Below are 14912 nucleotides of genomic sequence, written 5' to 3' on the forward strand. Positions count from 1 at the left end.
TTAAAACTTAATCAATTAATTCCAATCACATTCAGTCAATCACTGAGGCTACAGTGGTATATTCTACTGCCCTCCCCCATCTCTGGGTGGTACAGTTCACTACGAAGCTCGACCAGCTCTTGGCTGTCATCGTTAACTGTTATTGCACCCTTCTCTTATTCCCCCCTCATTTCTCTGGAGAAGTGGTACATTCCACAGTTTCTCCCCATTCCTTCGAGCGCCTTCCAAGTGGTAGGCGCCGAGCGCCCTGATTGGTCGCCGCGCTCTGCAGTCGACGCCGCTGCCGCCAGAGCCAGTCAGTCAGCGGAGCAACCGAACGGCGAGCAGGTTGCTCGGCGGCCGCTTTCTCCCCTCGCCTCTTCGCCTACGGAGTATATTGGCTGGTCATGGCCTCGGGTAGGTTTTTCGTCTTCTCCCTTGGTAGTGACCGCCTGAAGGAAGCGGAGGCTGAGGAAGGAGGGGGGCGTGGTGTAGCGCAGGCGGCGGGCCTCAGCGGGCCCTGTTGGCCGCCATCTTGGAAGGGGCTGCGCCTGCGCACTGGCCTCGCTCTTAGGCTCCTCCCTTCTTGGTTTTGAAGTGGGTTGGGCTTCAGCGTGGGGATGCTTTGCCACCTTGCTCGCTTGAGCTGATCCAAATTGGAACTGATTTATGTACACCTACAGCGCGGTCCTAAGCAGAGCTGCTCCAGTTTAAGCTCACTGGTTTCAATTGGCTCAAACTGGAGTAACTTCATTCAGGATTGCACTGTTCATTGCTAATGTGGGCTTAGTGCTTGCAAAGGTGATCTGGGGAATGCAGGCAATGCTTTACAAAGCAAGATTATAATGGGAAAAGCAACCACACTTGTTTAGCGACCTTGGAATGTTGTAGTGTTGTGCATTATCTCGGAGATAATATGTATTGTTGAAGGCTATACGGCTTTGGTCTGGTGGCATGCGCTCCTAACGTTCCCCCAGCATCTATGGCAGTTTTCCCACATCTATGGCAGGCATCTTCAGAGGCACCGTACGGCAAGATGTATTTCGGCCAGACAGCCCTGAAAACCCATAACAGCCAGATAACAGCAACCTGGTGAGAGAGACTGAGTTTGTTAGTAGTTGGGGGTGTATTTCCTACCCCTCTACCCCCAGATATCAGAGTTGCCTTGTTTTGCTTTGTTTGGGTCTTTTGAAAGTTATTCCATTGGCCGCTGCACAGTTTGTACACCAAGAGTGCATTTGCACAGCACTTTTAGGGAGAGTGTAGGGCTTTATGGAATGCGTTGTCGAATGAGACCCAGACCCTATTGGACCTATCTCAGTTCTGCAGGATGTGAAAGACAGAGCTATTTTGCCAGGCCAGTGGTTGAGAGCAGTAATGGCATTTCCAACATAGCTGACCTCCCTTTCCCTCTTCCTTTTTCTTCTTTCATTCCCTTTAATTGGAGAATTGGGAAATTAGTGAAAACTGCTAGGGTATTTCAACTATGAGATTTTTGTTGTAGCTTGCCCCTGGACCTGTCATGGGGAAGGACAGCCTATAAGTAGCATATTGTAAATATGAATAAACAAACGTAAATAGCACCTTACAAAGTGCAAGAAGGCAGCTCCCCTCTCCCAAGGATTTTGTCATCTAAAATTCAAGGTGGGGATGAACATAGATGCCCATCTTTCATGAAATCTGTTTGTGAAGGAATATCTGCAACCAGTTCTCTTATAAAAAGGAGCCACATTTCTATTAATTGTTCATCTGCTTCCCCACTGAGAAATTTCACAATCAAAACTAGATTCCCAAGTAAAACAGTTTTATGAGGTGGTGCTGAAAAACACCGCAGACCTTGTTGGAAACAAAGGATGAATGATTCTCCCCATTTCAGTTCTGTTTGTGCTTTTTCTTCCACGTTTGCTCCACTTGGTTCCCAGTACCTTCCTGCATTGCCAGAACAAGTGTCAGAACTATTGAGAGCATCATCATTGAATTAATGGACAGCACCTGTACAGATTGCCATGAAGCCCTTCCCATCTGCTACTTCAAAAATAATTCCAACAGCCCTACAGTGTAGACCTTTCCTATTTTGGCCAACTGTAGATAGAGGGAAGCAGGGTGGTGAGGCTGAGGTTTGTGGTGCTCAAAGATGGGGTGGGATTCCATTTGGGAAACGTTGGGGTCTTTTGAGATAGGGTAGTTGCTGTGACTCACCTCATGGGGATGGATTCCCTTCTCCAAATCTTACTCTGCCTTGAACTGCATTGATTTTAAGCAGACTTCTTGATGTTATCTCCTTTGCTGCAGTCTGTAAATGCAAAGCTGCATTTATATTGCTGCCCTGGATGGCCCAGGCTAGTCAAATGTTGTCATATCTTGGAAACTAAGCAGAGTCACCCCTGACTAGTGCTTGAACGGGCGACCGCCAAGGAAGTCCAGGGTTGCTGTTTTGAGGCAGGCATTAGCAGCCCACCTCTGTTCATCTCTTGCCTTGAAAACTCTGTGGGATCGCTGAAAATCAGCTGTGACTCGATGGCATTTCCCACCACCATCATGCTTGCTACTTGAAGGAGTGCTTTTGCTGCTCACATTGCGGTGATTGCCTGTGGTCAGACGTGGGCTTTCCACGTGATCGCAGAACATCTGGTTCCCCCCCCCCCCTTTTCGCAGTAGAAGGTTCAGGCAAGATTTGGCTTCTTGTGGAAATACGGGCTGACCACAGTTCTTAGAAACGCAGCATGAGAGATCAGTTCATGGAAACACCTCTTGAAATGTGAGCAGGATTCTGATTTCGCAAACAGTATTAAACAGCTAATTCTGTTCCAGGGGAGGTATTTATAGTAGCAGGATTCTTCCCCCACCCCCCATCAATTCATGGTGTCTTTAACTGCTCTAGAAGAAAGCAATGATTTGTCCTGTCAGCAGTCCATCTTCTTGTTAGCGTCTCTGGTGGATGAAATAATTCTCAGGGTTTTTTCCCCAGCCATTTTAAACCCTGTTTATGTGTGACAGAGAGACCCTCCTCTACCTTGTTCCCCTTCCCCCCAGTTTCAAAATTTTTGAGATCTATAATCTGTTCCACAGATGAATACGTTGAGATTTCTCATGTGATGTTCCTTGATACATGCCACTGTATGAGAGAGTCTGGATTGTGATATGAATCTAATACTGGAAGAAGGGGGACAGCGCAGTTTATTTCTGGCTTCTTCCTTAAGCCATATGTAAGGGGACTGTCAGTGGAAGAATGCAGCAAATATTTCTGGGTTTCCTGATAATGTAACGAAGATACAGCCACATCTGCACATTGATTGGGATTCATTGCCAGAAAAACATGCAGCTTACCCTCTACCTTCCTCAGGATCTCCTTCATCTCTGGTAATCTGATACCTGGGCGGGGGGGGGGGGGGCCTTGTAGTTTGAGAACCTCACCCTTGCTTTGTCACTGCAGCTGGGTGGAGATATAAAATCAGAGGTTCCAACTGCCACCCCAACAGCCTGAAAGCTACCCGGGATTTCTGTCCATCCCTGTTCTTGCAAGATTAGGGGGAAAGTAAAGGCTGCAGGTGCGAAGCCCTGTTTGTACCAAAAGTGATGTTTGAATGACCGAGAAGCGATGTTTGTATTGCTTCTTGTGAAGCAAGTTCGGATTTGCACTGTTAGCTGCTGGAGAGCGGGAGCATGGCTCATAATTCCATTCTGAGACTGTAACTGTCATGCAGTATGTATTTTTATACCTCTCCTGCTTTTCATCCTCTGTAGTATGATTTTAACATAAGAGAAGTTTCTGTTTTCCCCCCGTATGTAACCTTCTATGTTAAGGAGAAGAAGAGTTTGGATTTATACCCCACCTTTCTCTTCTGTAAAGAGACTCAGGGTGACTTACAAACTCCTTTCCCCTCCTCTCCCCACAACAGACACCTTGTGAGGTAGGTGGGGCTGAGAGAGTTCTGAGAGAACTGTGACTTGCCCAAGGTCACCCAGCAGGAATGAAGGAGTGCGGAAACACATCTGGTTCACCAGATAAGCCTCTGTCACTCAGGTGGAGGAGTGGGGAATCAACCCTGGTTCTCCAGATTAGAGTCCACCTGCTCTTAACCACTACACCACGCTGACTATGAAAATCAGTGAGCCTATGAGAATCTGTAAGGTGCCATGTACATGATCAGTGAGGTATAAATAATTAAAAATGTGATATTGAATGCACAGCAGTGGCAAAATGTGGTTTTAATAGTAACTCGTAAGATCTCTGCTGGTCAGCAGACAGTGTTCCTTTTCAATGGGCAGGGAAAGTTTACACGCTTTGTGGAAGCTTTCAGAATACATGCATTCTGAGATCTCAGCACATGTGAGAGCATTTTGGAAGGCTCACCTGGTTGTCTGTGGTCTTAGGCTTCATTCATGGCAGTACCTGTTGACCGGCCTAAATCCAGGTTTTTAATCTGGGTTGCTCACCTCCACTGTGAGCAGTTTTTCTTTTTTTAATTCATTTGTCCCCCAGTGGGAATTTATTGCAGCTTACACTATTCTCCTCTCCTCCTCTTATCTTCACCACAACCCTGTGAGGTAAGTTAGGCTGAGAGTGAGTGACTGACCCAAGGTCAACCAGTAAACCTCCATGGCAGAGGGCGGATTGGAACCCAGGCCTCCCAGATTCTAGTCTGATACTTTTAACCCCTCTTCCGTACCAGTCCTCTTTACAGTTACTAAAGAAAAGCACAGCTGCTTCCCATCCCTTTCTGCATATTATATCCCGTAGTTCATGCTGATATGGAGTTCTTGTTCTAGTGGACAGGGCCAGGAAGAGCCAACACAGCAAGGCCCTGCATTTCTGACCCACCTGTTTTCCGCCATGGCTGTGTACATGGAGTTCCCAGGCTCTCCCCCACCCTGGCCAGCCACACTCAGCATTAAAGAAGTGACTATATTGTGAGCTTTCTGAACTTTCGTTGCTTCCATAAGTAACAGTTCACACACCCTCATTTTATTATTCATTATAACGCTTGCTTATCCCTGCTTTCCTTCCTGCTATGGTGGTCTTCAAGTTGGTAAATAATCAAAGTGTAAAAATATCAAAACCGGTCTGAATTCGGTCATATTGGAAACAGTAACAAACCAATATGCTGCAAATTCTGCCAAAAGCCCATAATCCTTAATGGCTGCCTCAATTATTATGAAATAAGAACATGATCTGACATAGAAAGTCTGACAAGCAGGAGCCCATCTAACCTCCCATGGGCATTGAAGTCCAAATGCCACCTCTGAAGAGGTTGGTAAATAATCAAAGTGTAAAAATATCAAAACCGGTCTGAATTCGGTCATATTGGAAACAGTAACAAACCAATATGCTGCAAATTCTGCCAAAAGCCCATAATCCTTAATGGCTGCCTCAGTGTGCTGAAATAGAGGCAACTTGATCTGACATAGAAAGTCTGACAAGCAGGAGCCCATCTAACCTCCCATGGGCATTGAAGTCCAAATGCCACCTCTGAAGAGGTTGGTAAATAATCAAAGTGTAAAAATATCAAAACCGGTCTGAATTCGGTCATATTGGAAACAGTACTGTCCATTGAGTGCTGCAATTCTGCCAAAAGCCCATAATCCTTAATGGCTGCCTCAGTGTGCTGAAATAGAGGCAACTTGATCTGACATAGAAAGTCTGACAAGCAGGAGCCCATCTAACCTCCCATGGGCATTGAAGTCCAAATGCCACCTCTGAAGAGGTCTCATGTTGCCCATTAACTCAAGTAGTAGTGGCATAGGGATCAGGGCCTATGTTGATAGCTCAAACATGTAGTCAGTCCATGTGGCTAGAGAAATTGCAAGATAAATTGTAATGTCAGGAGGACTGTCTTCCCCCTCTAATGCTTCAGCCTCCCGCAGCCTGTTTCGTTTCTTTGGGGTCCCGTGGAGCAACAGTAAATTCTCCAAGCCAAATTGCTTCCTTCTGTTTTTATTTTTTACTTCAATAAGTCTGAAACGTAACTTGCTTTAGAGAGTGTCACCCTGATGAAAGTTCAGAATCCCAGCTTCTCTCCTTTTTAGAAGTGTTGAAGTTTTCTCGCATAATTCTGCGTCCTCTCAATGAAAACCAGGCTACTGTCAGTGCGTAAGCTTGTTCCTGATGCTTGCCATCAAAATTAACGAATGCTTCAGGATCATTTTTGGATATAAAGTTATCATGTTGGATGGATTACTAGTTGGACTCCTCTTTGCTTAAATCAAAAATATTTCCTTTTATTTTTAAGATTCTGGAAGTTTCAGCCATTCTGGCGGTCAGCAGGAGAGGTATGTGTGCTCAATAAGAATATTGTTAAAAACCTTTTGAAGGAAAACGGGTTTCCCCCTCAGAAGGTATGCTTCTATATGTTCAGGGGGTCGCTTGAGTTTTCTATTCATGATTCTTGTCTGTTTATAATCCTCTTGGGACTGTTTCACATAATGCAAACTGTGGTGCAGAATCCACACTGCCTCTGATCTGTTCCTTTCCCCTCAGTGGCACACTAGTATTTCCTGTTCAATCTTAGCTAAAGGAGAATTTTGGGGCGGGGGGGTACGTATGAATTCTTCTTTGGCCATTAGGGACAAACATAATCTGCCTAAGGAGCAGCTGTGCCCTTGGCTGTCCAGGGAGCCCCCATGAGGGGAGAATCTCCGATGCACTTAATCTCCTCGCTTTCCAAATCCCAATTTTAGTAGCTGGTTGGGGGTGGGAGCTGTTAGTGACCCAGCCCACCAGTTTGCAGTTTGCTGGTCAATGTCTTTCAGGGGGTGAGAGCTTGTGCCCTCTTTCCTGTTGGCTTGCCAGAAAAAGCCAAAGCTTCAAATAACGTTTTGGTTTGCTAATGCCAATGAATGGTTACAGTTGCGGCGGCTGAGTCCCAGTGAGATTCTATGTGAAAACAGCATTCATTTGAAACCCCCTACGTTTCTCTTGCAGCTATTCAGGGTATGGCAATCAAGGAAATCAGAACTTTGGACAAGCACCACAGGTAGGCTGACTGACCAGCTTTGTGCTGTTCCTGTAACGCTCCAAGCGGCCCTGTGCTCTTGTGGGCAAAAAGGGTTCTGTTGCCAAGAGTTGGATGCCTTCTTCTACCTTCTTCTTAGCTCCTCTTGTAAAGTTTGCAGAGGGACAGTCAGAGCACTGGTCTGAGAGAGTTTTTTGCTCATGACCAGGAGGAAATATCCAGTGAGTGAAGGGGAAATTGTAAGTCTAGGAGCTGAAAACTGCAAAATCAGCATAGATTATTCTTGTATGGCTGCTGTGGTGGTGGGTCATCCTCCAGTTTATTGTGGCTTGGCCCTATGAGAACTGGCCAATGTTGAGAATAGTTGCATTGAAAGTCAGGTCTTGTGCCTTGTGTATTCCAAATCAGCCATCTGACGACTGTCAGACATGGTGACTGATTAGAAAACAGGTGTTGGGAGTAGGCCAGACTCTTACTGAGTGGTGTATAAGTGGCTCTGCTCATCTCTGAATGCAGAAACACAGTGCTCAGCTGTTCTGCAGTTCTGGCCACTGGCAAATTGAAGCCCCTGGTGTTGACAGGCCATCTTGTGACAACATGCAGCCTAGGGCCTTATCTCTCCTTTGCCCTCTTGCTGTCGATTGCAGGGTTACCCTGGCTACGAGCAGAGCGGGGAGAGTTCCTCATATGGGCAAGGGTATGGAAGCTATCAAGGCAACTTCGGACAAACTCAGACAGGTTTGACAAGCATGCTGACATTTTGTTGCACATGTGCACCATTTGGATGCGCCCATTTTACTGAAAGCGTTCCCTATTGGCTCTTCAGGTTATGGGCAAAGTGGCCAGCAAGGTTATGGCGGTTATGAAACTCAGAACCAGAGCTCCTCCGGCCAGGAGTCCTACGGCTTTCAGGGGCAGCAGAAAGATTCATCAGGAGGGTAAGGGCCCAGTCTGAAACTGATGAGTATGTGGCTGAGGTAACAGCAAAGATACTCCAGCAGCTGTAAAAACTTCTCTTTTGCTCACTTGAGTCCTGGGTCAGAAAAGGGTACGGGGATATGGTCAATATGCTATCTACACTAATCTCTGCGCTCCAGGCCCACCCCAAACCCTAGAAAGAGGGAAGGGAGGTTTATTCATTTTACTTTATTCAATTTATACCATGCCGTTTCCTGACCAAGTTTGGGCTCAGGACAGCTTCCAACAATAATAGATTACAATGATAGATATAGACATTAAAACATAATTTAAAACTACAAATCCCAATTTAATGTTAATGATGGTGTCTTAAACATCGTAATCACCCCTGTTAGGTGGGGGAAAGCCCTCTGTGGTGAAATTGGTTCAACACGGTAGTCATAATAACAACATTGCAGATATTCACAAGACCTCCAGGGAAGGGAGCAAAGGAAAAGAAGATGGGGAGAGGGAGGAAGCAGGGTGGAAAGGAAGGGAAGCCAGCTAACCTACTTTGCCATCGTCGTCCTCATATACCTCGTGGAATGTCTCTGTTTTACAGGCCCAGCAGAACTGAGCTAAATCCCTCAGGGCATTAGACAGAGGTCTCATTAGACAGAGTTCCATCAGACCGGGACCAGGACAGATAGCCACACATCTTGTTTCTGAGCTCTTGGAACTAGTCATGATATACTTCCTCTTTAGCCTTTCCCTCCTGCCTCTTCCAGATGGCTCTTTTTAACATCCCCACTCCGTGTTAAGAACATAAGAGCCCTGCGGGATCAGACCAAAGATCTAGACAGTTTAGCCTGTCCAACCTAATGTCTACGGCAGGGGTGGGCAATTATTTTTTCTATGGGGCCGCATAAGAAACAGAAAATATTGTGGAGGGCCGGGCCAAAAGGCTGAACTCAATTCTGCATAATAGGGGTTGATAAGTGACAGACAGGTGCACAGATCAACTTGGAATCAGTGGCAACAGTTCTGCATACAACACTATTTGGCACAAAGAATCACAGGCTTAACCTACCTGCATAGTTGTCCACTGTGACAATCGAGCAAGTGGGGAGACTTAAGTCCCCTGACCTACTTTTTTCATCGACTGGTGCTTTTGAAAGCCCCGCAGAAGCCCGGGCGGTTGCCTTTGGTTTGCGCGGCTTCTGCGGGGCTTCTCTAAAGGCGCCTCGCTTCCCTTAGCAAGGCAGAGGGGCGAGGCACAAAGCCCCGCGAGAAGCTGGCAGCCAAGGCAACCCGGGCTGCGGGGCTTTCAAAAGCGCTCTCCCCAGCAGCAAGGCAGGGGGGCGAGGAGCATCTTTGAAACCCGCGCCCAGAGCCGACGTAAGGCAGCGGCTGCGGGAGACTCGCCTAAACTCCCCAGCAAGCAGGGCACAAAGCCGAAGCCGGCAGCCAAGGCAACCGGCTTCTCTTGTGCGGGGCTTTCAAAGGCTCGGCCCCCCAGTAGGGCAGAGACTTTATTCGCGACTGGCCGGAAACCGGGCGACCAAGGCAGCCGGCTTCAGCGGGGCTTCTGGCCTCGGCTCCCCAGCAAGCAGCAGAGGCACTTTTGGCGCGCAACCAGGCTTGAAGCGGCAAGGCGGCAGGCTGCGCCGAGGAGCTTCAAGCCGCTCCCCAGCAAGGCGCAGAGGCCCGGGCACTTTTGAAAGCCCGCGGGAAGCCGGCGGCCAAGGGCAACGGCTTCTCGCGCGAGGCTTTCTAAAGGCAGCCTAAACTCCCAGCAAGGCAGGGGCCGAGGCACTTTTGAAAGCCCCGCATGAAGCCAGGACAGCCAAGGCAACGGCCTCATGGGCTTTCAGCCGCCTGGCCCCCAGCAGGCGAGGCTTAGGCCCGAGGAGGAGCACTTTTCGCCCGCTTGAAGCCGCAAGCCAAGGCAACGGCTTCCCGGGGCGGAACTTTCCAAGGCCTCGCCTCGCTCCCCAGCAAGGCAGGGGGAGGCGCTTTGAAAACCCGCGAAGCCCGACGGCCAAGGCAGCCCGGCTATAGCGGGAACTCAGCCTAAACTCCCCAGCAAAGGTGAAGTGAGCGCACTTTTGAAAAGCCCGCGCATGAAGCCCGGCAGCCAAGGCAACCGGCTTCTGCGGGGCTTTCAGCCATTTCCCCCCCAGCGCGCAGGGGCGGCATCGCTCAAGAGAAGCCGCAGCCAAGGCAACGGGTTTAAGTGGGTTTTCCGCTCGCCCCAGCAGCAGCAGGTTTTGAAAGCCCCGCATGAAGCTGGCAGCCAAGGCAACCGGCTTCTGCGAGGGTTAAAGGCGCCGCCTCAGCAGCAAGTGGGCGATGGCACTTTGAGTTCAGAAGCCGCTGCTGCAACCGCTTCTCTGCGCATCGCTCCCCAGCAAAGACAGAGGCTGAGGTACTTTTAACCATGAAGCCCGACGGCCAAAGACGAAGCAGGCTATAGCGGAACTCAAAGGCGCCTCGCTCCCCAGCAAGGCAGGGGGGCAAGTCAGGGTCATCCGGCGGGCCGGATGTGGCCCGCGGGCTGTATAATACCCAGGTCTGGTCTACGGGAATCCCGCAAGCTGGATGACAGTCTGCAGCCTTCCTCGCAGCTGGGTTTCAGAGATATCCACCACGGTAATGCTAAAAGGGAGGTGTAAGAGTTCAAACACAACGCAGCTTTGCACCAAAAGGCTAGCAGTACACGGTACTGAATATCATGCAACAGTTTAAAACAAGTACTTTTTACTAAGATATTCATATCTGGATTAAAGATGCTCAGATCTTAACCATATTTTGTTCATGGTACTTGTATGCCTATATAATGCATCCAAATCAATAAACAGTAGATTGATAGATCAGTGATCCCTCCAAAAAACATATAACAAGGTCTTGAGGAGGTTTCCGGCTAACCAGCTACCGGTAAAGTCTGATCTCGCTGTGTCTTCAAAACAGCCCAAGACTCCCAATACAATAAATTAATACCACCTTACTGACTGTATACGTACAATTCAATCTAACATCAAAGTACTGACCTACATCGCTTACATGTGAATATCTGCAGCGATGCTGCCTCTGAACGTTCAGCAGGGTGGGGTGGATCCACTTGGCTGTCATGGCTAACGCTGGTAAATGAATTGTGCATTGTGTGAAGAAATAATCCTTGACCTTTCTACTCACGAGAAGGGCGTAATTCTTAAGTGAAGCGTTAGATCAATTGGGTCAGCAATTCCAAGCAGGTCTGCTCAAAATCCTGGTGTGTATGTGCGTGTGCGCACTCTCAAACTGCAGCTGATTTAAGGCAACCCAAGAGGTGTTTCAAGGCAAGAGAAGAACAGAGGTGGTTTGCCATTGCCGGCCTCTGCGTCACAACCTTGGACTTCCTTGGTGGTCTCTCATTCAAGAACTAACCAGGATTGACCCTGCTTATCTTCTGAAATCTGACCAAGATTGAGCTAGCTTGGGCTATTCAGATCACAGCAGAATCCTACTTGGGTCTGTTCAGGGAGGCTTGTTCCCAGGACAGTATTCTTCAAATTGCAATGTACAGAGAGCTTCCAGTGGTGGTGTAACTGCTGGTTATCTTTTTCCTTTAGACAGGGGCTCTTCTTCCTGTGTGTTGTAGTGTGGTTAAGAGCACATGGATTCTAATCTGGAGGACGGGGTTTGATTCCCCACTCCTCCACCTGAGTGGCAGAGGCTAATCTGGTGAACCGGATGTGTTTCCACACTCCTACATTCCTTCTGGGTGACCTTGAGCTAGTCACAGTTCTCTCAGAACTCTCTCAGCCTCACAAGGTGTCTGTTGTAGGGAGAGGAAGGGAATGGAGTTTGTAAGCCACCTTGAGTGTCCTTACAGGAGAGAAAGGTGAGGTATAAATCCTAACTCCTCTTCTTTTTCTTCTTCCTGTGTCTTCAGTGGATTGAGGGTAGCCCGAGAGCTCCTATTGTCTTTTTTTTAGCATCACCTTCCATTTCATTGACTTGTCAGATTTACTCTGCCTGTCTCCGGAACAGCTGGGATGTTTTCAGTGATTTTTTTCCCTTCTCTTTTTTGCTTGCCGCTGCCAGTGTAGAAAACTGAGTGTGCGCAGAGTAATTCCCCAGGTGATTGTGAAGTCTTAGTTGAGAGAACAATGCAGCTGAGGAAAGAAGATGCCAAATGGGATTTTATATGTTCTCATTATTTTAATTGAGCTTTTCGGTTGGCGCTAAGCTAAAAACCTGAAATCTTGACGTACCAAAGGTTCATGAGTACATGAAACATCTGTCCTTGCTTTTAGGGGGAACCCCGGCTTTGCTTTCATTTAAGATGACCTGTTAGCAGTAGCTAAAAATTGGGAATAGCCGTCTTTTTGTGGTCAAAAACGTATTTCTGGCCTTTGAACACTGGCTCTCAAACCTGGAACTTTTTGTGCCACCTAAAGTGGGGAGGGGGGAAGGTGTCCAAAATTCCAGGGAGGTGGTATCTTGAAATGGATGACATCTCCTCCCATCACAAGCGATCACCTGGATAGATTAAACACCTCTTCGTTGATATGCAGTGGAGTTGTGAAAGCAACTTAGCTTGATTAGGAAGGAAAGGCGCTCTGTAAGAACTGCAGCTTTTCTCTGTCTCCTTGCACAGGGTTTGGGAAGGTCAGGCAAATCCTACCCTGCTCCTCTTCCAAGTCCAGCACTTGTTTCAGTAACTCAGCCCTTACATACAGTTGGGTTTCTGTGCACTACCCTGTGTGTACCTGCTGGAGGGAGGTAGAGCAAGCTGAAAGTGGTGGTGGGGGCGGGGGAAGTTCAGAAAGTTTTGAACTGCCTTGGAGGAGAGGGATTGTGACTCAGTTGGAGAACATCTGTTTACCACACAGATGGTCCCAGGTTCAATTCCCAGCATCTCCATTTAAGGACCCGGTAGTAGGTGATGTGAAAGATGACCACTGGACACTATGGGGAGCTGCTGCCTGTCTGAGCAGGCAATACTGACCCTGAGGGACCAGGGGTCTGGTTGAGTGCAAGGCAGCTTCATGTGGAGAAAGGACTCCAGTGATTGTGGGGGCGGGGCAGATGTCTCTTTGAGCTGTAACAGCGAACCAAAAGATTTGCTTACTGACCACACAGACCCCCTTCCAACCATAAATGCCTGGTGTTAAGAACCTAAGAAGAACATAAGAAAGAGCCTGCTGGATCAGACCAGAGTCCATTTAGTCCAGTGGTGGCGAACCTTTGGCACTTCAGATGTTATGGATTACAATTCCCATCAGCCCCTGTCAGCATGGCCAATTGGCAGGGGCTGATGGGAATTGTAGTCCATAACATCTGGAGTGCCGAAGGTTTGCCACTACGGATCTAGTCCAACACTGCTACTCGCAGTGGCTCACCAGGTGCCTTTGGGAGCTCACATGCAGGATGTGAAAGCAATGGCCTGCTGCTGCTGCTCCCAAGCACTTGATCTGCTGAGGCATTTGCAATCTCTGATCAAGAGATTGTTCTTACAATAAGATCAAGTGAAAATGATCCATTGTGGTATCGCCTTTAATTCTCCTCTCAGCTTGCTAGATGGTCCGGCTACAGTTATTGTTTTCTTCTTTACTCGACCTGTGGTTAAGAGGTCATCGTTCAGTGCTGGAGGCAGGCGTGGCATGTGCAGTCCTTCTTTTCATTGAAAAGATCTTGAGTGGCAGGCATTGGGCAGGATCAACCCATCTGAGGCTCTGGAGAGTTGCTGCCAGTTAGAGCAGACAATACTGAAACGGATAGACCAATCGTTTTCAGCTCCCTGTCACCATAGAGCTCTTTTCCTCTTCTTCTGCACTGGAAAAAGTTTTGTAGAGCAGAACCCTTCAGAACAATCTTCTCTCATCTTCTGTAGGTCTTCTTCAGGTGGCTAGCGACAACCTTGCTAGTTATCGAAGGGGACTCCGATGTCACCGCTTTAAATTTGGGTGCATGCTTACAACCAAGCGTGTTTTGCTGCGCTTTCGTATAAAACTGAAGAGTTCAATGATATTTCTCTTTTGTTTCAGCGGGAAGCCTTCATACGACCAGAAGCCCAGCTACGGGCAACAGCAAGGTTCATATGACCAGCCCTCAGGTTATGGTCAACAGCAAGGGTCCTATGATCAACAGGCGGGTTACAACCAGCAGCAAAGACCATTCGACCAGCAGTCTGGCTACGGCCAGCAGGGTCAGCAGCAAAGCTCATACGACCCACAGGCGGGCTACGGCCAAAACCGAGACTCCTATGACCAGCAGCAGCAGGGCTACGGTCAGCCGCCAGGCTCCTACGGCCAAAAGTCAAACTATGGCCAGCAGCAAGGATCATACGGCCAGAACCAGCCATCCTACCAGAAGGAAGGTTACGGACAAAACATGCAGGGTAGGTTTTACATTGAGTGACAGTTAACAGAAATAAACTGCATAGGAAATCCAATAAACTAAGCCGAATAAACATTAACATTGTTAGTAGTGCTTATGTTATGGGAACTTGGGCAGGGTGTTTTCTGCAAAACCATCCCCCCAACTCTTGGGAGTGGGAGACTTCCTTAAGCGCCTGAAACTCCAGGTTCAGCTACTGGTATGTGTAGTTAAGGGCTCTTCAGTGCCATTCTAAACAGAGTTCCACCTTTCTAAGTCCATTGAAATCAGGGCACTGCTTGGATAGCAAGAGTGGCAAAGGGTTTACTCCAGACTGTGGAGAACAGGGTTTGATTGCCCGCTTTGCCACTTGAGCTGTGGAGGCTTATCTGGTGAACTAGATTTGCTTGCGCACTCCAACACATGCCACTGGGTGACCTTGGACTAGTCACAGTTCTTCAGATCTCTCACCCCCATCCCCCTCACAGGGTGTTTGTTGTGGAGGGGGAAGGGAAAGGAGATTGTAAGCCCCTTTGAGCCTCCTTACAGGAGAGAAAGGGGGGATTTAAATCCAAATTCCTCCTGTTCGTCTGTCTGTTCTGGCAGGTCCCATAATCCCCAGAATAGCCTTTGTGGTAGTCTAAGGTTTTCTCTTTTTCACCAGTGGAAATGCTGGTTGGTTCCAAAATTAGGAGTAAAGCCAAAAGGGGGTGGGGTGGC

The 14912-nt window shown here is 48.1% G+C and overlaps 1 protein-coding gene across 3 annotated transcripts in view; it reads left to right on the plus strand.

The window, feature by feature from the left end:
• The first annotated feature begins 273 nt into the window (after positions 1-273).
• Positions 274-14912, plus strand: part of LOC125445744 (TATA-binding protein-associated factor 2N-like) — a 28441-nt gene continuing 13802 nt past the window's right edge. Inside the window, exons 1-6 of one of the 3 annotated variants that reach the window (XM_048519053.1) lie at positions 274-396; positions 6210-6249; positions 6902-6953; positions 7580-7670; positions 7759-7870; positions 13862-14214. In XM_048519053.1, the coding sequence (XP_048375010.1) occupies positions 387-396; positions 6210-6249; positions 6902-6953; positions 7580-7670; positions 7759-7870; positions 13862-14214 (658 nt within the window). In that variant the 5' untranslated portion in view covers positions 274-386. The remainder of the gene's footprint in view (positions 397-6209; positions 6250-6901; positions 6954-7579; positions 7671-7758; positions 7871-13861; positions 14215-14912) is intronic. The other 2 variants (XM_048519054.1, XM_048519055.1) reach the window with 2 other exon arrangements.

The sequence above is a fragment of the Sphaerodactylus townsendi genome, linkage group LG16 (assembly GCF_021028975.2).
Source record: "Sphaerodactylus townsendi isolate TG3544 linkage group LG16, MPM_Stown_v2.3, whole genome shotgun sequence".
Classification (NCBI taxonomy): Eukaryota; Metazoa; Chordata; class Lepidosauria; order Squamata; family Sphaerodactylidae; genus Sphaerodactylus; species Sphaerodactylus townsendi.